The 23,048-nt window shown below is 52.0% G+C and overlaps 2 protein-coding genes across 13 annotated transcripts in view; both read right to left on the bottom strand.

Annotated features, from left to right (window-relative positions):
* The window catches only part of MTA1 (metastasis associated 1), a 74,703-nt gene extending 67,754 nt beyond the window's left edge, over positions 1–6,949 (bottom strand). For 3 of the 4 annotated variants that reach the window (XM_041479036.1, XM_041479037.1, XM_041479039.1), the window contains exon 1: positions 6,762–6,948. In XM_041479036.1, coding sequence (XP_041334970.1) covers positions 6,762–6,789 — 28 coding nt within the window. In that variant the 5' untranslated portion in view covers positions 6,790–6,948. Of the gene's footprint in view, positions 1–6,761 lie in introns of all 4 variants that reach the window. The other variant, XM_041479038.1, reaches the window with a different exon arrangement.
* A 4,102-nt stretch (positions 6,950–11,051) lies between these two features.
* Positions 11,052–23,048, bottom strand: part of PACS2 (phosphofurin acidic cluster sorting protein 2) — a 76,669-nt gene continuing 64,672 nt past the window's right edge. For all 9 annotated transcript variants that reach the window (XM_041478952.1, XM_041478953.1, XM_041478954.1 and 6 more), the window contains 4 exons: positions 22,245–22,377; positions 18,883–19,109; positions 16,699–16,812; positions 11,052–15,754 (listed from right to left, as the gene is read on the bottom strand). In XM_041478952.1, the coding sequence (XP_041334886.1) occupies positions 15,636–15,754; positions 16,699–16,812; positions 18,883–19,109; positions 22,245–22,377 (593 nt within the window). In that variant the 3' untranslated portion in view covers positions 11,052–15,635. The remainder of the gene's footprint in view (positions 15,755–16,698; positions 16,813–18,882; positions 19,110–22,244; positions 22,378–23,048) is intronic.

The following is a 23,048-nucleotide window of genomic DNA, read 5'->3' as shown; positions in this document are numbered from 1 at the left end:
AAACAAGAACCTCTGCAGTACTCAAGACACCAAGTTTAGCATCACCTCGAGAAAATAACAACGTAAAAAAAGTTGTGTTTCTTGTTCGGGTTTGCTTGCTTCTTTAAGGGCAACACTGAACTTCACTTTGTCAATGTAAATTAACTGCTTAGGCCATGGCATGACAATATATTAAGTCCAAAGTTAGGGGTTTCAGTGCCAGATCAGAAACATCACAGCTTCACAATGCAAAACACGGATAAAGTGTAAACTCCTGCCAGCATTTCTGCAGATGTTTCTTCAAACAAGAGTGCCAGTGAAGCTGATTCATCCTCCGCCCTCTCATACCACCCCCTCAAGTTGTGACAGCCTCTCCCTGGATGGCAGGAGGCCTGAACATGGTAAACACAGGCACTCACATGGGTCAAAAAACTGTCTCCAACCAAACCAACCCCTGCCCAGCTCCATCGCACAGCCAGGCCAAGTTGTGTTAAGCCTGGCAGAGGAAGGAGAGAACAGCTGCAATTGCTTCAATGGACACCCTAACAAAAGAAACATCCACAGAAACTGTGTCACTTGGCTGGTTCAAATTTGCTCAGATGTTGACAACTTAACTCTGTAAGGACAAGCCCTGTGCTAAATTAGGAATCATCTGTTCACGCCACACTAACTTTATGCTTGGTCAAGTGTCATCTCTCCTCCTACATCTTGCATGAAAGCATAAAGTCCCCAAATTAATCAGAGCACATTGTGTGTAATTTAACAGAAATATTACCACGGGCCACATCTGATACATGATCTGGCAATGCACAGAACCAGAGCCACAGAAGCCACATGAAAACTCAACAGCTTGCAAGTAACACACATGTAAAGGACTGGAGAAGCCCAAGTCTTTCCTCCACTTGCAAACTCACTTTAAAGCCACCAACTTCTTTGCTTCGCTTCACTGATCAATGCCAAGTACAAATTATTTCACAAACACTTCTCTTTTCTACAGGTGGTCCAGCCAAAGAGCTGGAAGAGAAGAACATGTGAATAGTTTGTTTGGGACTGAGGCAACAGCCCAAAAGCCTGACCAGCACTTTGCAGGTCCTTCCAGACTTGGTTTTACAAGTAAGGAGCAGACAAGGAACCATTCCAGAACTTCAAAGACACTCTGAAGCAGGGCCTCTTTGTATACTGGATTTATGGTGGTGAGCTCCAAAGACCCAGAACCACAATATCCTACAAGAGCACCTCTCCCAACAGTTCCCACTACCCAAACCTCACGGGAAATTGAGGCAAAGCAGCTAGAGGGTTTGGTCACTTACCTGCTTGGGGATTTAAAAAAAAATAATGTGCTTGGAAAGCAACCAGATAGACTGTAAAAAATACCTTACTTGGTGCAGAAGCAACACTGATTTCACAGGTTACTTTTTGCCAGCAGGTGCCTAGAACTACCAGAAGCCAGCCTCCAACAGTTCATACCTTTGTTTTCAAGCAACCCCAAACTGCTCAGGAGTGGTTTATAAATCAAAGTAAAAACAGTAACAGCAACCATCTCATTCTCTCCTCATCCTACTGGGGAGACTATGCACCCCATTTCTTTAAAGAAATCAGGATGCTTAAACATGAAAAGTTCCTTGAAAAATAACTAGATGCAAGGGAAAGGAACATTTTGACATTCACCAAAATCTTGTTAGTTAAACAAAACAAGTTTTAAGAGTCTTTTTTTCACGACTTCATCAAGCGTCTTTTATTCACCATCTCTGAAAGGCAGAACACCAAGGAGCAAAACGTGCACTGCCAAGGAGTGCCCCAGCCACTCCCCAGACTTCCAGCAGCGCCCCTGGCCCAGCCCTCCCAGAACGCTGCCCTGGCACAACCTCCCACCCACCAGCCCAGGAACAGCCTCAACTCACCAACAGAGCAGAAACAAACTTAGTCCTGTCACTCCATTGTGCCAGCTGCAAACGGTTTGCAGCTATTACAAATCCAGAGTTGTCACAGCTCCAGCCCCCAAACACACCTAAGCTGGCTGACAACACTCTCCCCCATGCAGCATTTCCCAATAAAAGGCTAATGAACGCTGAAGCACTCTGATATGGAGGAGAGGGGAAAGGGCATGGAAGGAAAGGGAGACTGCAAAACATGCAAGATAAACTTGTGTAACTAGAAACAATGAAAGGAAAAGATGAAGAAACCCACTGTCTAGCTGTTGCTGAAAGGTGATAAGCTAGAAGCTGTCCTAAATTTATTAGGGCCAATGACCGCAGAGGTCTATTATTAATTTTCAAGAGTAAACTCTCATTTTTATCTTTACAGGTTATTTAATACCTCCCCACTAAACCCATTCTCAGCTCAGGTTACCTACAAAGCTAGAAAATAAAAACCCAGCAAGCACAACCAAAACAAGGATATTGCACAGTAAGCCCTCCTGTCACCCAAAACACATATACACTGACAGCAAAGCAAGGGGACAGGAGAAGGTTTACAAGTGATCTTGCAGTTAAATGATCTGAATTTGCTCCAGATTCGGACTCCAGCAACATGTTCTATGCAAGGCTCCTTAATAGCTCTCAGTTCTTCACCAGGAAAGCTCAAACAATTATTATTGACATTATTGTGATGTTAAGAGGACTGATGCACCATCCCTGTGCTCACAGCTTCTCTGGCAGCACTCTGGAAGCCAAGAGCTGTAGGCTGCCACAAGAGCCTGGATGCCAAGTGGGAGTATGGAATGGGATGGGGACAGCTCAAACCACAGTCCCCAGCCACACACTAGCAGCACCCTATGGTAGCAGAGAGGTGATGTCATATTGCCATTCTTAAAAACTGTAGGGACTACACTGATAAAAGATGTGTGATTGCAGCAGACACACCACCAGCAGCTATACAGTAGCCAGTAAGTTCTGGAGCTTTAATCTCCAGCACATTGGAATAATGCTACTGTGAAACTTGGGTGCCCACGTCAGGCACTGTGGGTCATCACTTCCCTCACTTCAAAGGTGTTAGATGCAGCAAGTACTTCTGTGCTTAACTGACTTGTGATCAGATCTCCCAATGCCATTTAAACATACCTTAAATGTACCACAGACTCAAAAAACAGTGATAATTTTGTAGCTAAGCATGCCCCCAAACAAGAGGGTAACCCATAAAAGTAAAAAACACATAAAAGACACCATGTGAAAGCATAAACTGACATTTATCTCAGCAAAAGTGTTGTCTTCAGTAGCTTTTCCTCCATCCTTCCTATCTGTTCTTTCCCCATCCCCTTGTTCCCTGCCCTCCCACTGAGCCCATTCAGCTGTTCACACAGTCCCACAGTGAACCAGATTGGGTAGCTGATGCAAGATTAAAAATAATCCAGGAAAAAACAAAAAGTGAGGAGGAGTGAGGTAGAAAAAATCAAGTTCCTCAAATCAGTGCAAGATGAAAACGCAAAAAAATCACTGTTTCACTGCATCAAGGGAATGCCATAGGGTCATAAACCTGCAGTGGGGCTCAGGCAACTGCCACCACTAAAGGAATACCTGTCACACCAGAGTTAAACTCTCCTGGAGAAGGCGGAGACAGAATACCTGCTGGAAAGTCTCTTGATACCAAGATGACCTGTTCCCTTCCAGGCAGCTGACACAGCACTCTCCTGAAAGCAGAGCCTGGCACTAGCTAGAACAATGAACATGTCTCTCCCACGTGCATTTTTTCATCAGAGGCCCCACATTCCAGCTCAGAGGTCCCAAGCTTCTCCGATCTGGTGTTTATCCAACATTCCCATACGGTCTGTGATCGTGCAGGCTGCCAGTCTGCTCCATGAAGAGGCAAACCAGCCCACCATGACTCCTTCCAAGTGAAAGCAGTCCACTTCATGCTGCCATTTGTTTCATGGCTGTACAGCAGCTGTTAAGAAAATCTTCACTTCTGCTACACTGGAGGCAGGCAATTCCAGGGTTTCCTACAGGCCAACAACTAAGATCCCCCATTTCATTTTGGAATTTGATACCCTGGCATCCTTCCCCACGCATTTCCAAAGTTTTACATCCCCCCTGAACTGTGCTAGCTTGTGACAGTCCCATTTGTATTGGAAAACAATTCCCACCAGGAGAAACTTAGCAGGATCCAGCAGAACCAGCTGCTCTCTCCAAACAACTGGATGCCACCAGCCAACTTATCCACAGAGCCTGACAAGCATTCAACGGGCAGCTCCTAAGCCCCTCAGCACAGTCACTCTCAACACACAGGGGAAGACTCCAGCCCCATCAGCACAGGCTCCTCAGCTCCTCTCCCCAGGAACACACAAAGAGAACAACACACTTCATGTCCACTTGTTGTCAACCCACCACTGGCTTCTGAAAACAAAAATTCATGGTGTTTCACGCCCAGACCTAAAGCAGTGACCATCCTTTCTGAGTGAACATAAGACTTCCAGGAGCAGTATTGATCTGTCATGAGCAAGCTGCTTTTGGCAGCTGTTAGGTCTGGAGTTCATGCAGCACATCCGGTAGTCACAAGTGTAATAAGAGATTATCTGCCGAGTGTTTGTCTTCCAGTGGGAAGTGTATGAAATGACTGTGCACAAATCCCATCCCAGATTTAATCCTGGAGTTCACACACAACTTCAGTGCACAAAACCATTAGTGGGAGATAGCAGCACCAGAGGTCAGAAACAATTCGATACCGCACACTCCTGGGCTCAGGCTGAACAGCGCTCTCGCACAGAAACAGCTGCATCCATCCATATGCTGATCTTGGTAATACATCAAATCAAGACTTCATCCATATGGACCATAACAGAGCACTGCAACTTTGGCTATCAGCCAGCTGCCTTGCCCTCTGCCCAGAAAGGCTATGGAGCAAGTCCTGGGCAACATTTCCAAGTGCAGGAAGGACAAGAAGGTAACTGAGACCAGCCAAAATGGATATTCCAAAGGCAAATCACACCTGGCCAACATGAATCCCTCATCTGGGACGAAGAGACTGGCTCTGTGGCTTCGAGGAGAGCAGGAGGTGTTGGACACCTTGACTTCATGTCAGAGGCCTTGCTAAGCCTCCCACAGCATCCTTCAAACAAAAATGCTTGAAAAACTGGATGATAAAGGTAGGGGAAAAACTAACATCAGGTTTAAAGGATCACAATCAGCAGTTGCAACCTCCAGTGGGCTGCTGGTTACTAATGGCATCCCTCAAGGATCAGCCAGCCCTGCTTAGAACCAGGGATAGGATGGGGGACAATGGGAGGGGAGACCCTGGCTGGAACAAGAGAAAATCCATCTAGTCACATGGAAACAAATATCTTCTATAAGCATGGTCAAACACTGGACGGGGCCCAAAGTAAAGGTGGTATCACCATTCTTAGAGCCTGGGATGGATACAGTCCTGAGCACTCGGATCTACCAGGGCATTTTCTAGCAGGAGGTCAATGTAGAGACCTCCAGAGGTGCTTTCCCACCTTCTGTGGGATCCACAGTACAGATTTAGCCATACAAAATGCTAAGAGATGATACTCCCCACAAGACCTAGCCATTCAATGCTGAACAAAAATTTCCAGGAAACAATTCCCTTTGCAAGTCACACCAGGGTGAATTTCCACAACTCATCTTGCCTACCATCCTACTCTCAGCATCTCCAAACCAACATAATGCTACAGGCACAATATCAGCTTAGGGCAACCCAAGACACAAAGCTGGGACAGCTAAGACTCAGCTCTTATACCTCTGCGAAACCAGAAAAAAAGTATGAACATGACAAAAGCAGCTGCATTTTTCAAAAAGTAAGGGTAGGCCAGAAGAGCATAAAGAACAGAAAGGAGTTGTTGATGGAAAGCAGCCAGACAGGATGGCTTGGCCACCTTCGCTGTATTTTTTCTCTTGTTTACTTTACTTTGGTTTTACAGAACTCCACAAGAAACAGGGCATTTTGAAAAGAAGGGAACTCTACAAAAACACCTTCCTGTACAGCCTATAGTCCTGGGGAGAAGGAAGCTCCACAGAACAGCTTTTATAAAGGAAAATGGCTGAGCACAAATTCATGCCAGACCACCCTCAGTTTATGTTCCATAAAACACAGGCCCAAACCCCACTGCCTCTCCTTTCTCTTCACGTGAGCCAAAACAAAGGACAATCAGACAGGAGCACAACCCTGAACAGAAGACTAATGGGAAAGCACACAACAAAACAGCAAGAGTGGAAGAGGAGGCCAAGATCTGCAGGACGTGCCTCACACCAGCCCCCTGGTCCACCAGCAGCCTCTGCCCATCTTTGTGCTCCTTACCTCAGCAACTCCTCCTGGCTCCCCACAACCCGACAACCTCGCATGACCCCCATCCGAGCAGCCTCTCCACGCCGGGCCCCATCCCGGGGCCTGGCCCCATGGCTGCTCTGCTCCAGCCCCGCTCACCCATCCCACCCTGCCTCAGTCCCGCATCTGCCCCAGCCGCCGAGCCCCCCCCACACGAACCTCACACGCCTCGTCTCCCCGCACCCTCGTGCTCCGTACGGCCCCACGCGGCTGCTCCCCCTCACCTCGGCCATCCCGCTGCGCCCACCGCCCCGGCTCACCCAGCCGCGGGCACAGCGCCCCAGCTCGCCCCGCGCCGGGCCCCGCAGCCCGTCACCCCGTGTAACCCCGCGCCAGGCCTCCCTGCCCCGGGCAGCCCCCGAGGCCCCTGCCCCGCACCCGCGGCCCCCTCCCGGGCCGCCCCGGCCCCCGCCCGCCCCGCCCCGGGCCTGCGCCGCCGGGCCCCGAGCGCCGGCCGCGCGCGGGAAGCAGCGCGGAGCAGGCGGCGACGCCGCGGCCGCTCTTACCTCCGACCCGGTACATGTTGGCGGCCATGCCCGCGACCGGGCCGGGTGCGGGGAGCGGGCCGCTCCCGCCGCCGCCGCCTCCAGGTGCCGGATCCGCTGGAAAATGGAGGCTGGAGCGGGCGGCGGGGGAGGGGAGCGGGGGAATTAAAGGGGCCGCGCCGGCGGACAGGGAGGGAGCGAGGCGGAGGGCGGGGCGGCGGTGGTGGTGGTGGCGGCCCGGGCCCGGCGGCGGCGGCGGCGTCGGCGGCGGGAGGAAAGGAAGGAAGGAGGGGAACGAGCCAGAGCCGCCCGCCCGCGGCGTGTGAGGGCGGTGCTCCGGCCTGCGAGGGGAGGGACGGGACAGGAGCGAGCGGGGCTGGGGGCGGCACGGCCTCCTCACACACGCACACGGAGAGAGCGACTGTACGCACACACACACATACACACACACACAGAGACTGCCTGTACAGAGACACACACAGAGCAGCTCTGATCACACACACACACAACACCTATACACACACACAGCTTCTCCTTGCACACGCACGCGGCCTGCCCTCACACACCGCCTGCCCTCACACACACACACACTGACCGCCTGTGCACACCTGTGGCGCACACACACACTGACCACTTGTTGCACACGCACTGACCACCAGTGCACACCGCTGTGACACACACAGAGTGCCTGTACACACCGCAGTGACACACACACAGACTGCCTGTGCACACCACAGTGACACAACACACCTGCGGCACACACTGACTGCCTGTTCACACACACACAACACACACACAGGCCCCACAGAGGCTCTGCTGTCCTCATACACCAGCCCTGACGTAGCATGGGCAGCCCAACACACACAGAGCAGGCTGTCCTTAGGTACAGACTGACACACACACACCACCTGTGCTCACACATGTGTGCCTGTGCTCACAGTCCGTCTCATGTGCCTGTATTCACACACAGCCTCCATCATGTACAGGCACCACTGGTGGTTTTGGACGGCCCTCATGCTGACTTGTCCTCACACACACACAGAGTCTTCCTCACACACACCCACAGGCCATGCACACCCCGGGCAGGAACAGCAGGTCCCTGCACGGACACAGCCCTCCTGCTGCACACCCCTCCTGCTCACACCTACATCCATGTGCTTCCCACACACATCCCTCCAGCCCTACACACACCTCCTGCTCACACTCCCCACTCCTGCACTGTCTCACTTGGGTCCCCTCTGTGCTGCTGTGTCCCCCACTGCCACGCTGGGGCCTTCTCCCCTCCTCAGGTGTCAGCCTGAGAGGTGAAATGATGGCTTCAGCTTTCCCTTGCCCACTGACCTGTGGGTGTCACTGGTCCTGGGCACACCAGGGCTGCACCACGCAGGTACATCCCTTCAGCCCTGCACAGCCCCTGTCCAGGTGTCTCCTCGGCAGCCCTGCAGTGGTTACACAGTTGTCGAACAGCTATCAGCTCCAGATCACTCTGCAAAACTTGCACTTTGCCACTGCCACTTCCTCTCCTACAGGAACTGGCTGATGCCTAAAAACACCCAAGAAACCACCATTCTGTGGCACATACCACCTTTACAGTGGGTCCCCAGCAAGAGCTGACAAAGTACAGCAGTGAAGGCGACAGACCATCCCCTCGAGGACTTCTCCATGCATGTGGCCAAGGCTGGATGGTGAAGCTCAGTGAAAAGCTACCCCTCTGATGGTCAGCAGCAGCAGACCTGCAGCACTGCTGGCCTCTCAGGCAAGGCAGGATGACTACCCTTGGCTCCAGCACAGAGCTGGAGAGTCACCTGGTGTTACCCAAACCAGTTGACAACGCAGGAGCTCTCGGCACAGTCACACAGGTCAGGATGGCCAAAAAATATCTGTCAGGAAACTCTTTGCTGGAGTATGTGATCAACAGTCCAAACCGTCATACCCTTTACTGGGTATGGGCTGGGCAGAGCTGCTGCCTGCACTCTGAACACGCTTCTCACAAAGTACTGAAACACCTACATGAGACCACCCAAAACATTGACATCTGCCAAAATACATATGTTTTTCAGAAAGAACAGGGTTCTTGTTAAAATTTGCTTTGTGTGTTAGGAAAACAACCCTAATCACCAAATCTCTGAGAGTCCTCACATCCCAGGAGGGCACAGGGCTCTGCTTTTATGTTCCCAATATGCACAAGGAGCACGGCTGAGTGAGGAAAACACTTCTGGGGGTGAAAATCGGTCAGCCAAAAAAGGTCAGTGCGCCGGGGAGCACCGCCGTGATGTTTCCTCCTTCCCGAGCCATCCAGGGAAGCGCGTGCCGGCACAGGCGCCGGGCACACCGCAGGACACGAGGCCCACCCTGCTGCAGCCGCTCTGCCGAGCTGAAAATAATCCAGTAGGACACAGAAAAATTATCCAGAGCAAATATTTACAAATCACATCCCAGCGCACTCAGTAGTTGCACACGGAGAAGCAGACGGTCACACGGCGTTGATTACTTTTCCAAATGCTAAATCGTGTTTTAAATGATAGCGACAAAAACGTGTTGGATCTTCCCTGCTGTTCCTCTTCCAGGTTAAGCAACAGCTGTGGTCAGGGCCGGGGTGTTGTGCCGTTGGAGGGAGGCGAGCTGGAGCTGCCACACTCAGCCTGGGAAGGAGTGGGCTCCTGCAATGCCCCGTCTCCCACCACCAAACCCCCCTCCCATGGCTGCCACCGACTCCCACTGTGCAAACCCAGACCGCCCAGAGGGCTTTTGGTGCATCCTGGCATGGCAGCACTTGCATTTGACACCTGTCCCATGGTAGTGAGGGTCTGAGCACATGGGCTGAGCAAGGCCCAAACCTGCAAAAGAAAGATGCCAGTGCTTTGAGAGCCCAGTCCTAGGCTGCCTGGCAGAAATTCATCTGTCCCAGTGCACGTGAACAAGGGAGGCTCTCCAGGCCTATTGCATGCAACCTGGTACACTCTGACCCAAAGTCATTCTTGTTCCACCCAGCCATCATTTCCTTCTCTCTTCCAGGCAACAGGAGAGTGTGTCAAGGGCACTTGGCTTGGTGCTCTCCCTGCTGATGTGGGGCTGGTCCTCTGCCTCCCCCAGCAGCACACAAGCCTTCCCACCACCCCAGTCCTCTCCACTCACACCCATATTCACTTGCTGAGACAAAATCCTCCATGGGCTCTAAAAGGTGACACTCAGGATGTGACTCTTTCATACAGCCAGGCCATCAGTGCAAGTTCATTTTCAGCTGAACCTGTGCAGAAAATACACAGCCAGAACACAGCCTTCACATGTTTGTCCCCCCCAGCTCTCCCATGGTGCCCCCCTACCCCCCCATTTCCCCACCAGGCAGACCCCCTTTGTGGCTTTTGGTGCTGTTTCTGTACTCCAGAGTACTGAGCTTTCTCTCTCCTGAGCTACCCCCATTCCTCCTACCTGGAATGATCCAATGCCCGGCTCTGTGCCACCATGTGTGCGTTCTTCCAGCAAAGGGCTTGGGCCATAAATGCATCTGCACTTGGCCAGGCCACGTAGAGCATGTGAGCTATCACCGAGATCTGTGTCCCTTGAGAGCAGCCTGGCTTGCTCTGAGGGGCTCCCTTCGCCCCAGCTTGTTGCTCCACCAGCTGTCACCCCTCCATCCCTCACCCTTGGGTCAGGACAGCATGAGGATACAGGCTGCTCCAGCAGAGCATTCCCATTTCTGCCTCCAGCATCCTGGATCGTAAGGACCATGGCCATGGGCCCACTTCTCACAATTTCTTCTTCACCTTCCTTCCTCAAAACAACAGCTCAGCTCTCCTCTTTCCTTCATCTCTTCACCTTCTGACTCCCCAGGACCAAGCCCAGGTTCTTGGAATCCCACACATCCCTGTCCCACAGTCCTCCCAGGAGCACACACAACTTCAGGCTCCCACAGCCTCAGTCTTCCCCCCTGAGATGCCCCCCTTGGTACCCCAACACCACTGTGTCCATCCAACGCAGCCCCCAGATCAGAAACAGGCACCAGCCTGGTCCTTCCTTGCTGTGCAGAGGTGACGACTGAGTGCTGGAGAGGGCTGTCACATCCAGGAGAGCTGCAGGAGGTCAGCAGATCCTTCTGGGAAAGGAGGCATCCAGGAGAGCAGCAGGGCTGCAAAAACTACAGGAGGGCTCGGTGCTGGGAAGGATGTGCCAATCCACCAGCTCTGCCCTGGAAGTGGCAGCTGGATAAATAACAGAAGAGAACCCCCACAGCAGAAAGCCATGCTGCTGTTTCCTCCTGCAAACAACTGCCCCGGGCATGCCAGAGCTGAGAGACAACTCAGGGGACGGGTGTGTGCTTTCATGTCCAGTTTTATTAGTGTTGCATTAGTACCATAAAATAGTTGACGAGGTCGAGCACGTTGCAGTTTGTTCCAAAAAAAAGGCTATTTACATTTAATCTGTCTTCATAAAAAACAACCCTAGAACCCAAACAATACAACAATGAAACAGATGGACAGCTCGGGAATCTACAAAGTGGTAACGTCCCCTCTCATGCCGCGGTCTGGACAAGCCTGGTGGCACGCAGCCCCAGAATTCAGGCGCTTCCCCACAGCTGGGGCACGTCCGCAGCCAGGCAGGCCACGCTCCGGCCACTGTCCAGCCAAGGCTGCAGCCAGCAGCTGACTGGATGTGGCCCCAGAACAGTGCTCTTCCTTAAGGAAACCAGCGACCTGCTGCTTTACAAGTTGGCACGTCCCCTTCTGCCCCAGTATGTCCCAAAGCACCAGAGTGATCCTTCCTGCAGGAGCCAGCCCTGCCAGGAACATCTCCCATGAGAATACCATTGAAGAGGCTCCAGGAAATCTCCAGGAGATGCTGCTGCTCATTTCTGGCCTTCTCCTGGCCAGGTTAAGCCCAGAGGGCATGTTACATTAAAATGCCACTACTCAAATATCTGCTGAAATCAAGACCGCCCCCGGATGAAGGGGACCCATCCAACCTGACTTCCAGAAATCTCCAGAGCTCCAAGCCCTTTACAGCTGCATGGCCCCACTGTCCTAATCCCAGCTTCCCAATCCCTTAGCACACCAGGTAGCAGGAAAAGACCACTGGTTCCGCTGCCTCTTGACATGATTTCCCTCTTAAATTTGGAGACTCCAGGTGCAACATCCTCTGCCCTGGCTCTCCAGTGCTCCCACCAGCACACGCTGCTGGTGAGAAACATGGCAGGGCCTTTGCTGCAATCACAGGTTAAGCACAGGGCAGTGTGGCTCCTGGCTGAGTGTGATGATGGAAAGCACACAGGCACATCTCCTCAGCCCCAGAAACCTGCCAGCCACCTACTCCTGCCCTCTCTGCAGGATAAAGCCACAAGCTTTATCTTGTGTTTTAACTAAAGCAGCAAAACACAGCCAAAGAGATCCATGGCTCTCCCCAACTCATGTGTAATTCAGGAGGGCTCTGCAGTCACCGCTGCGATGCGAAGTGTCAATTGAACTGGATGGGAACTGCAGCACGGAGCTGGAACAGCCACACGAGATGTCCCTGACACAGCAGTGCCACAGCAGAGCCAGCCCTGACTGAGCGCTGGCAGGGCTGAAGCCCAGCCTTTGTCTCCAGGAAACTCAAGCCAGAGGACCGGGAAGCGCTCAGGGTGCAACACGATGCCACAAACCCCTTCCATCTTTCATCTGCTCTCCGGAGCTGCTGAACTAGGTCAGCTCAGCGCGGAGCCAGCCGCTCCCAGAGCTCACCCCCGAGCCAGCCGGGGGCCTTGCCCACAGCAGCTGGGAAAGAAACCAGAGCTCTGAGAAGCCACAGCCAGAGGGGCAGGAGAGACTAGCCCTGTGGGGGGCTGGGGTGAGCTCTGGGACACAGAGAAAGGGACACAACAGAGGAGACACCACCTTCAAAGCACCTCCTGGCTGGAGATCCACTCAGGTGCTGCCCACCCCAGGCCCTGCCTCTGCTGTCAGACCACACAGCTCCAAAGCAAGCATGAGGGAGATAGCCCCCCTGAGTTTCTTCATTTGAAATGTACCTTCCCTGCCCAAACTCTCCAGAGCTGAACACAGAGCAGTGTTGTCTCTGCTCTAAGCCATCCTTCTGCACTCGCTGACATGGCCACGGCCACCAACCCCACGGGCTGGCACAGGCCCTCTGCTGCCCCAGAAACTTTTCCTCATCCCACACTGGTGATCCTTCAAGTCAGTGGAGCTCACTCCTGGCAATAATCTTCCCCAGAAACTGTGGGGAAGTTGGGAAACCTGAGATCAGTCACTCATTCATGGGACCAGACCTAAAGCTCCTTCCCAAAGCAGTCTGAGCCACGTGCTTTGATACTCATTTTTCTTAAGAGACAGAAACCTGTTTCTACTCCAGACAGGGAAAGAAACATCTGCACAAAGTGACTCCACAGGAGAAAAAAGAGGCACAACAACCTGATCAGAGCTGTGCCACCAAATTTGCATGCCAGCCCTTGTCTCCAGGGCCAGGAAACACCACAGCCACGCCATGGCACACAGCTGCCCACAGGCAGACCCAGCCTGCCTCTGCTGGACTCCCTTTGGGATAACAAGGCTGAGGAGTTGGGATGTTTTCTTGCATGGAAGACGCTGTGCAGAGCAACAACAGCTTTCCACACAGGGGAAATCAAGCCCTCAGGTGTACAGAGAGTCTCCCGATGAATTGCTTATATAAAGTTAGAACAAAACACAAACCAACATGAAATGCAACGAGCAGAAGTGTTCCTCTCACACCTACACACACACACACACACAGAGTACAGCAGGGCAACACACATTTGATAGGCAGGACTCTGGAAACCCCGTCCTAGCTACCACATTTTTTCTTTACAGTAGGTTGAAATACAAAGAGGAGCACAGTGATGGTTCTCCCCTCACCCCCCAGTAAACAAAGTTATTGCAGTCGATCAGTCCAACCCACCTCTGCAGCAGCAGCACCACCAGAGCTGCCCAGGCTGCCCACAGCTGGAACCCAGCCCAATCACCCTTGCCACACCAGCGTGAGATTCGAGGGAGAAATCACACACTGACTAATCTCCTTTACAAAGCTTTTTTTTTTTTGATGCAACAGCCTCAATAAAGATGTGATGCGCTCATACACCCTCTCCCACGCTGCTGCTGCTAGGCAACGCTGTACAGCCCCAGAGCATCAGCTCAGGTCACCCAAAAACATCAGCTGAGGGACACAACAACACCCCCCTACAGCCCAGCTTCTGCCACAGCCAGGAGCCAGCCCAAGGCAGGCAGGAAGAACAAAGAATTGCAGCTGGACGTGTGTCCTGCCCAGCAGCGTGCCACCAGGCTGGGGACAGTGTCCTCCTGCCTGTGTGGTTTGAAGGGAATACCCAGTCCCTGGCCATGTAGGGTGCCCTTGTGCTGGAAAAGGGTTTCATGACATCAGCTGGTGAAGCAGCCCAAGCTGTGACAGGCACAAGATGCAGCTCTCACCTCAGAACCTCCCTGCCAGCAGAGCACACCACCAGCACCTGCCCTGGGGACCCAGCTGGTCCCCACGTAGAGCAGGACCTGCCGTGCAGCGCAAAGTGCGTTCCCCAAGCCTTGGGAAACCCAAGGGTAAGGGATCAGGGAAAAAAAAAAAAAAAGAAAACAGCTGAAAAGCATCACTGCCCTCAGAAAGTGCCTTCTGGAAATGCTCACAGAGCCTGGCCTGCCCACAAGGGGGGACCCGAAAGGGCCCATCAGAAATTTCAGTCCCTTACCCTGAAATGCCAGAGATGTCTCTTCTTCTTCCACATGGCAACAGCACCATGCTCTGATATCCCACCCACCACCTGACAGAGCAGCCCGTGCCACCTCAGGTGTGCAGTGTGACACATGGGCAGGAAGGCAGCTGGACACGCTGAGTGCCTGGCTGGCTCCCAGTCCAGCCACTACAGTGATGCATCACTCCACAGACAACGGCTCATCTTCCTGGGTTTGTGGGGTTTTTTTTTGGCAAATTAATATTTTTCCTGTTACTTTTTGTTTTTATTTTATTTTATTTTTTTTAGAAAGCATTAAAAAAATCTGCAGCTGTTGAAAAAAATCCTTTCCCTTTCGAGGCTGGACGAGGTTTTATTGACAGGTAAATAATCGGTGTGAGTATGTAAATAGCAGCGACCCCACTGATGTGGTGCCCCTCAGCAGCACAGCCAGCTGGAGAACACAGAGAGTGGCCAGGTTTGGTCATTGTCAAAGACCTGGCACACGGGAGTTTCCTTACTTAGTGTTTCCCTAATTCCTGTTCCTGCCCAACCCTCCTGAGGCATCGCTTCAGCACCAACACCTGCCTGTGCCCGTGGCAGGCTCCGTGCTCCAAAGGGGATCTCCTCTCCAGACCTCCCTAACTCTGCAAGTGGCTTTGTTTTCCACACCAGACAGTTGAACTCCCTCCAGACTCTCATCCTTTGGCAGCAGGAAGAAAGACTGGCCATCCTTTTCTCCTAGAAATACAGAGCGGGGGCCAAACGCACCGTAACACACGTGATCTTCTGCGAAATCTGTTTGAGCTGATCCAGGGCTCCCCCAGCCCACTCACACCAATGAGGTCTCAGGTTAATAAGCAGTGCAGTTACTCAGCTATCTGCTCGTAAGTGGTAGGTGTTCTTGGGCAGGTTGCCTGCTCCTGCCAACTCCCCCACGACTTCACGTTGTCAGCACATCTATATTTAAGACTGGTTTGTTGGTTGGTTTTTTGTTTGTTTTTTTTTTGCCTTTGTTTAAAGGGGTTTCCTTCCTCTGTAGTAAACTTAAGAGTTAATAGAAAAAAGTAATTCAAAAGTAATCCAAGCACATCTGTAATTAATTCTGCAGGAGAGGGCAGAGAGACGCGAGTCAGAGTTGGCACGCAGGTCCTGGCTCCTGGTGTGCAGTCCTCGGGATGGGCAGAAGGTCCCTGCGCCGAGCACAGCTAGAAGTTAGATTTGGAGTGTCCAAATATGCAGATGGGAAAGTGCTTGACATGAGAGGACCACTGTGCTGCCAGCTGAAAGAACTTGACATCGTTCCACTCCACCCCATCGATCAGGACTGCAGGGGAGGGTAAAAAGAGAGCAGAGTTAGAAAACGCTGAGGGGAAGTGGCCAGCCTGAGGCAGCTCTGCCAGAATTCCCCTGCAGTCAGCAGAGGGAGGCCTGGCCATGCTCAGCTGCTCTGCCCCACTCAGCTGCACTCACAGGGAGAAAGGCTGAGGAGCACACCAGGTCTGGGGAGAACAGCTCAAGTTGTTGTTCCAGCATCACTCACTGACACCCCACACTGCTGATTTCAGTGTCACCTGATCTGGCTTCTCAGATTTCCTGAGCACACCTCATTTTCTTTTTTGGGCAAATGCACTCTTGCAGAGATGGACATCAGTCTCTCCTCACTGGCACTCTCACCAGGACATCCATGTCTCCCAAAGAGGTGACACATGTCCTGTGACCACCCCTCATGCCTGCCAGCCTCACAGGGATCAGGCCAGGATGAAGGAGGTGACCCAAGCAGGTCTCTCTGTTGGGGATTACTAACTGAACAGGCTACAAGGGTATTTTTGCTCCTGGATGCCCAGCTCCACTGACAGACACTTCAGGTCTGTCTATAAGATGCATATATGGCTCCTGCTGTGGCATGAGCATGTGCCAGTGTCCTGCCCAGAGGAGCAGCCACAATGTCACCACCTGCCACCAACCAACACTTGCACCAGATGTGCAAGAGAAGCAGGGGATGACAGAGAGGGGAATGGAGCCCTGTCCAACCCTTGTCTCCAGCCAGAGCATTGACTCAGAGCTAGCTAAAGGAGGCTTTTCCCACATCCCAGACCTATTAAAGCCTTCCCCCGTGCTGGACACACCGAAACCCGTTCCCCAGGAACATCCCCACCATGCTGGCTCCAGGGCACAGGGCAGGACACCAGCTCAGCCCTTTGCCTGGAGGACAATCACAGCATGTGAGCCTTGCCCCAGCACCCAAAGGGATGCAAGTGCTGCACTCACCACGCAGCATGTTCTGCTGATGTTTCGCTGTGCAAATCAGCCTGCTGATTCCTTCAATACACTGGCTCTTTGACTCAACCTCCTTGTCCTTTGTCTTCTTGGGCAAAAACATCACTGGAAGAAAAGCAAACCAGCACAAGGTCAATCTGTGCCATTCACAGGAGCTGAACTGATTCTTGTTTGAGCTTTTGCACTTACACATTCCTGTCTGAAAATTCTTACTCCTAAGATCTTCCCTTTTTGGCAGGAGTCTGTCAGTGCTGAGCACCATCAATGATGCACATGAGCATCTTATTCCTAAATGTCTCTTTGTGAAGACTTCCCAGCTCATAATCCTGACCCCAAAGGGCACCTTCCTCTGTTGGGACACCATGCAGGGAAAACAGTGCTGCATCTGCAGCACTGCATCTGTAGTGCCAGGCCTGCTGCACTGACTCTGGCCCAACAAAGCCTGGGCTGCACAGACACCTGGACAGCAGGAGGGATTACAAAATGGGGGCAGCTGGTGGGTAGGGAAAGCATAAGGAGAAGTAAAAAAAGGTCCAGCTCCCCAAGAACTGTCCAAATGCATGAGCAAAGATGTACAAACTGGTTTCACAAAAGCTGGTGGTGTTGAACACCTCTGCTGCAGGCTGGGTCATCCCCAGGGAAGAACGTTTGGAGTGTCTCAGGATTGCCTCTCCCAACAGCACGACACGTACAAAGGTGTCACCAGGGCTGGCAGCTCCAGCACCAGCAGGGCCACAGCTGTGCTGGCCTGGCAGTGAGCTGGCTGCAGGGCTGTGCACCCATGTCCTGCAGCCCAGGAGGCCCTGCCACCTTTCTCTCAGAGTCCACCAGGAGTGACTCCCAGGCCCACAGGCAGAGGATGTTGTGAAGGACAACTACTGGCAGGCAAAATGTAAATGCAGAACTGCCTCGTGCTTCCTTTAAAATAATTTGTTTCAGAGCTGTTCTCAATTTCTAAAATGTTTCACATTGCCAAGGCCAGGAGCAAATATAAAATCAGTGACAACATTCAAAATGCCATTTTGTTAGTCTGTTTTGAGAAAGCAAAGACACGAGTTTAAGAGCAGGAGAGTATTTATCTTCTACTTTCTTTTGACCCACAAAGCATTCTGTGCAAAAGCATAAGAATTATAAAATCATGGAATTGCTGAGGTTGGAAAAGATCTCCAGGGTCATTGAATTGAACTGCTAATCTAACACTTCCAACTGCATCCCTAAACCATGTCCCCAAGTGCCACATCTATACATCTTTTAAATACCTCCAAGCACGGAGGGATGGTGGCTTCACCACTGCCCTGGGCAGCCCCTTTTAGGGCTTCACAACCCTTTTGGTGAAGAGATTTTTCCTAAGAGCTAATCTAAATCTCTCCCTGGCAAACCTTGAGGCTACCTCCTCATGCCCTGTCTCTCATTACCTGGGAGAAGAGACTGACTCCCACCTTGCTCCAATCTCCTTTCAGGTAGTGGTAGGGAGTGACAAGGTCACCCTGAGCCTCCTTTTCTCTAGGCTGAACACCCCCAGCTCAGCTGCTCCTCCCAGGACTTTGCTCCAGGTTCTGAATCCCCTCACTGGCTCTTGTGGGGTGATGGGTGCAGGAGGAGGGTGGGAGGCCCCAGACTGCAGTTCAGGGGGTACTCCTGTTTTATCACCTCACAGGGATCTGTGACACTTGCTGGGCTTTTGTTTTCCCTTACACACCTCTTTCATTCTCTGTGGCTCTTTTGAGCTAAAGGCTCATACGATGGGGATATCATCCCAGAAAGTAAAGCTATCCCAAGTTTCCAGCACACTGTCAGAAAGGAGGGGCTCATTTACCCTCACTGGTGGCTGGGGCACAAACTGCCTCTTATCTAATCCAATATCCCAACACAGCACTAGCAGGCTCCCAAGGAACACAGGGAAATTGTCCAGGCATGGCCTTCTGCATGTCCTTGTCCTGTCCCCACCTTTGCCCTTTTGGGCTATACCATCTTGGCTTCAGCCATCAGGGTGAACACATCCCCTTTTCACCCCATGCAGAGGAACCACCCTTTCAAACCCTATCACTTCACACAGTAACTCTTCACCAACTGATCAGGATTTTGGGGATAAAGATAGGACTGAGGTGCTGTAACCCAGCACTGACAAGTCAGGCAGCTCTGGAGCAGCAGACAGGGAACAGAAGGACACCTTACCTTTCTTGTTCTTTTCTTTTGTCACAACAGTCATGGACATGGTTGGCGTGGTGGCGATCTCGCCGCTGGCAGGTAACCTGCTGACCTGCAGGGACCGGAAAGTGCATTTCAGTGTGTTTTTGGTGGTGGAGGGGTCCTTCTTCTCTGGGTCTCTCTTCCTGTCCACGGGTGGAGCTGCAATCCAGTAATCCACCTGCAGGCCCATCAACTCAGCACCGAGGCCCTGGCTGGGAAACAAGAGGAGGGGGTAATTCCTGTGTGCCTCTCAGCAGGGCTTTGTCAGAGTGGCTGCATTGCTGCTCAGAGGATAAACAGCTGGCTCTTTGGGCAATCAGGCAGTGACATTTCATAGTGAGACTCAGCAATTATAGAAGCCCAAGAGTTCACCCCTGAGAGATGCAGCCTGGGTCCCACTGCACAGAACCTCAGTGAGCCCAGACAAGCTGACCTGCTGCAGTCACAAGGGCGAGCAGTGGGAAAGGGAGCACACAAGCACTTTCCTTAGTGCTGAGTTCTGTGACACAGCAGCAAAGGCAGCTCCTAAGGTGGCCCAGATTACTTCATCTTTGAGTGGGGAAAAGAGGCTGTAAGCACCTTGCTGCTGCCCCCTGAGCACTGATGAGTGACTCTGTCCAGGCACAGCACTGCCAAAACCAACTCTTAGCTGGGGTAAACAAAGACTTGGCAGGTCCCTGAACATCAGGCACTCGCTCCCCAGTCTCCCTGACTTACTTCTTGCAATTGCCTATCCCCAAGCCTTACCACTTACTGGGGAATTCCACTGTTGGAAAAAAAATGTTCTGTTAGCTCTGTGACATTTGCTAAACAACAGCAGATTTCAGGATATGCTCTGTTGTTGAAAACTCCTGTGCATCATGTGGTAGCAGCTGTGCATCACCAAAACATGCTGCCAGCCCTTTCTTGAGCCAGCAAAGGTAAGATGAGAAGTTTGGGAAGCTCCAGCCCTTTCCTGCCCCTGCCTCTCAGTGATAACCCTGAGGGGAGCAGGGCTTCACCATTCAGCAGACCTACAAGTGACAGCCTATACTTATTCCTACACAGCGCTGAATAATACACAAGTACTAGACAAAAACCTAAATTTATCTACCAGTCTGTGTCCCCAGTTTGAGAAATGGCAGTTGTTAAGGAAGACAAATCTGTGATCTTGAATGAAATATGCATCCCTCTGCAGCACCCGCCTAATAAGGAACTCAAGGTAAAACAAGGACGCCCCATCCTTACAGTCCTCTCAGCAAATAATTTCCTTTTCTTTGCCATTTATTCAGCTAAAAGTCAGACCGCAGAGCAGAGTTCATCTTTGATGACTAAAACCAGGTTTTTGGTTCTCAGGACAGTATTCAAAAGTGAGATTCTTTAAGGATGATGCTTTGGAGATGCTGCTTTGAGTTGTAAGGCTCCTTTGCATCACATTTCTCAACTCAGTCATAAAGACAAAGCATCCCAATGTTCACCAGGCCCAGGCAATATTGTATGTTCCTTTCCCAGTTAAACACACGGCTTAATCAATCAGTTTGGGTCACCCTCCACCCCCTGTGCTGTCACTTACAGAGCAGGGGAGATGGAACAATGTTGAACCTGCACTTCCTCATTTTTTGATGATTTTGCCACACAGAATGAAACAAAAAAGAACCACATTCCTAGAGCTGGGGTGTCAGTTTCAGATTTATCACATCCATGGCTCACAGCTTTAATACCCTACGCTCTTGGGGGCACCAGTTTCCAAACCACTTCCACTTTTGGAAAACCCATACACAAAGATCACACTCAAGAATTCAGCTCTGCTCCCCGGAGCCTGCCCAGCCCCCAGCTCTCTGCACTGCCAGCCAGCTGCTTCTGGGGCACACAGGGCTCTCCTGCCATCCAACCACAGGCACACACCAGGAGGGGCCTGGGGAACTGGGCCCCAGGCACAGGTGAACAGGCACCTAAACTGGCACTTTCACACCTCCACTGCCTCCTGTTAAAAGGGAACTCTTATGCCACTTCAAGAAGTCAGAGGTTAAAGGTCACTGCAGGGCACCCTGGGTGGGATGAAAGGTCCCCACCCTGTCTCCAACAGGGACAGCAGGGGATGCTACTTTGGGAGAGCACATAAGCTCAGCCTCAGGGCATGCCACAGCCTGACAATCACAGGACTGGGGATGCTAGAGGGGAGGTCCCTGAAACATCCTTCAGTAGCCATTAATGGATCTGCTATCCATGAATCTATCTGACCCCTCTTTGATCTGCTGATGCTGCTGCCACAGAAGCAGCAGGGGCAGATGTGGTCCCTTCCTCTCTCCCTTTTAACTGAGCTCTTGCAGTGTCACTGTGTGCCTGCAGCTCTCATGCCACAGCTCCAGAGAACCCCAGAACTGCTGGTGTTGGAAGAGACCTCTAGAGGTGACCCAGTCCAACCCCCTGCCAAGGCAGGGTCACCTGGAGCAGGTGATGCAGGGATGCATCCAGGTGGGTTTGGGACGTCTCCAGAGAGGGAGACTCCACAACCTCCCAGGGCACCTGTCCCAGTGCTCTGCCACCCTCTACAAACCCAGACCCCCCTGACTTTGCACACCTTGAGTGGCTTATTGCTTTCCTCTGCTCTCCTAAACTGCAGAGTCCAAATGCTTCTAGTTTCCCCTTCTCACAAGACTGCTGCTATGTTCCCTTAGAGGCTCAGGGGAGTTACCAAAATCAAGGGGCACTTACCCAACTGCCTCTGAGTACTAGAGCTGCACACAAAGTTAGCTACACCAATGTTTTGTGCAACAACAAAATGAAGAGTCCTGGCCAGGGCAAGTCTTACTGGCAGCTTTCTAAGGGTTTCTTCCCTTCACCCCCAAAAATTTAGTTTTCAGCTAAACCAGGGCTTAGTATTACCTGCAGGTGCAGCCCCCTTGCTGTTCAGATATGCTTTCAGGCACACACATGAATGGGAGCTGCAGTTCTACCTTGCAACTGCCAGCATGACCCTCAGAGAGAAAGTCATCAGCTCCTTCAAAAGTCACTCTGTCCTTCCACTCACTTGCCATTACAAACACAACAAGCACGAGGGATTAGCCTGGCACCCACGTGTACTTAGAGTCAGTACTTTTTTGAATACCTATCTTCCCAAGAGAATCCTGCCCTTGAGACATGCAGCCGTCCCACTAAGTGCAAAATCCCCCCTGCCCTCCCCAGCCCCTTGGCAGCCTCAGCAAGGACACAGTCACTCCAAAGGCAAAAGGGAAGGGAAACGGTGACACCTCCAAATGTTTGCCAGGGATGAAGGAAGAACTATGGGTTTTCCTCTGGAGTTCTCTGCCACGTGTATGCCAGGTAAGCCAGCCAATGGAGCTGTAAGGAGACAAAACATGGCTTACCTTGGGGAGAAGCTGCCTGTAACAGATGGTGAGGAAGGGGGCGTGGGGGAGGCTTCTTTCACAGCAGGAGACACGGAAGGCGGAGTGGAAGAAAGGACTACGGAACTTGAGGGAGCCGCGTCATCAGAGTCACCTTAAAAAAAGGAAGTCAAACTGTTTGTCTGGGTTTGTCTCACAGCACAGAACACTGGGATAAAGCTCAATCTCCTTGTCCACGCTCCTGCTGCACAGCTTTTGTTCAGATTCAATCCAGAGGTCAGCTGGCCCATCAGTTGACGGGCTCCTCACTTCCGAGGGGCTCTGTACGTGTGGTCGGAGACAGGCACAGACACTGACACTCCTCGAGGCTCCTCCTTTGGCATCTGCTCTCCTAGGGTTTGCTCCCAGCTGATTTTGAGCCTCCTGCACACAGCCCAGCCCACTGATCTCCTTCCTACAGGGAATCTCCCCCTGCAACCACTGCAGGGCAGCACCACTCTTGGAATCCAGCACCTCTGGGCGACCACAGGGATCTCCCCATTCCATCTGCCTCCACAACCAAGCTTTCATCCCCTTCCTGCTGGCCCTTTGGGATGGTGGGAGCACTGTGGCAGCAAGGAGTGACCCACAGAAGGGCTGCCTCCATGCACAAACCTGTGTGTCACCCAGGCCACAAGAATCTGGGTTTGACAGTGAAGCAAAACAAGAAACAATCCCAACACAAGGAAAAAAATATTCCTGTGCATATGAAGGAGAAAAAAAGCAAGTTCACATTGACAAAACATCACCACTGCATGTCTGTGTATGTAAGCAGACAGTATCCTT

Source organism: Pyrgilauda ruficollis, unplaced genomic scaffold, assembly GCF_017590135.1.
Source record: "Pyrgilauda ruficollis isolate IOZ18807 unplaced genomic scaffold, ASM1759013v1 scaffold47, whole genome shotgun sequence".
NCBI lineage: Eukaryota > Metazoa > Chordata > Aves > Passeriformes > Passeridae > Pyrgilauda > Pyrgilauda ruficollis.
The sequence above is the reverse complement of the archived record's forward strand: the minus strand, read 5'-3'. Positions and strand labels throughout refer to the sequence as shown.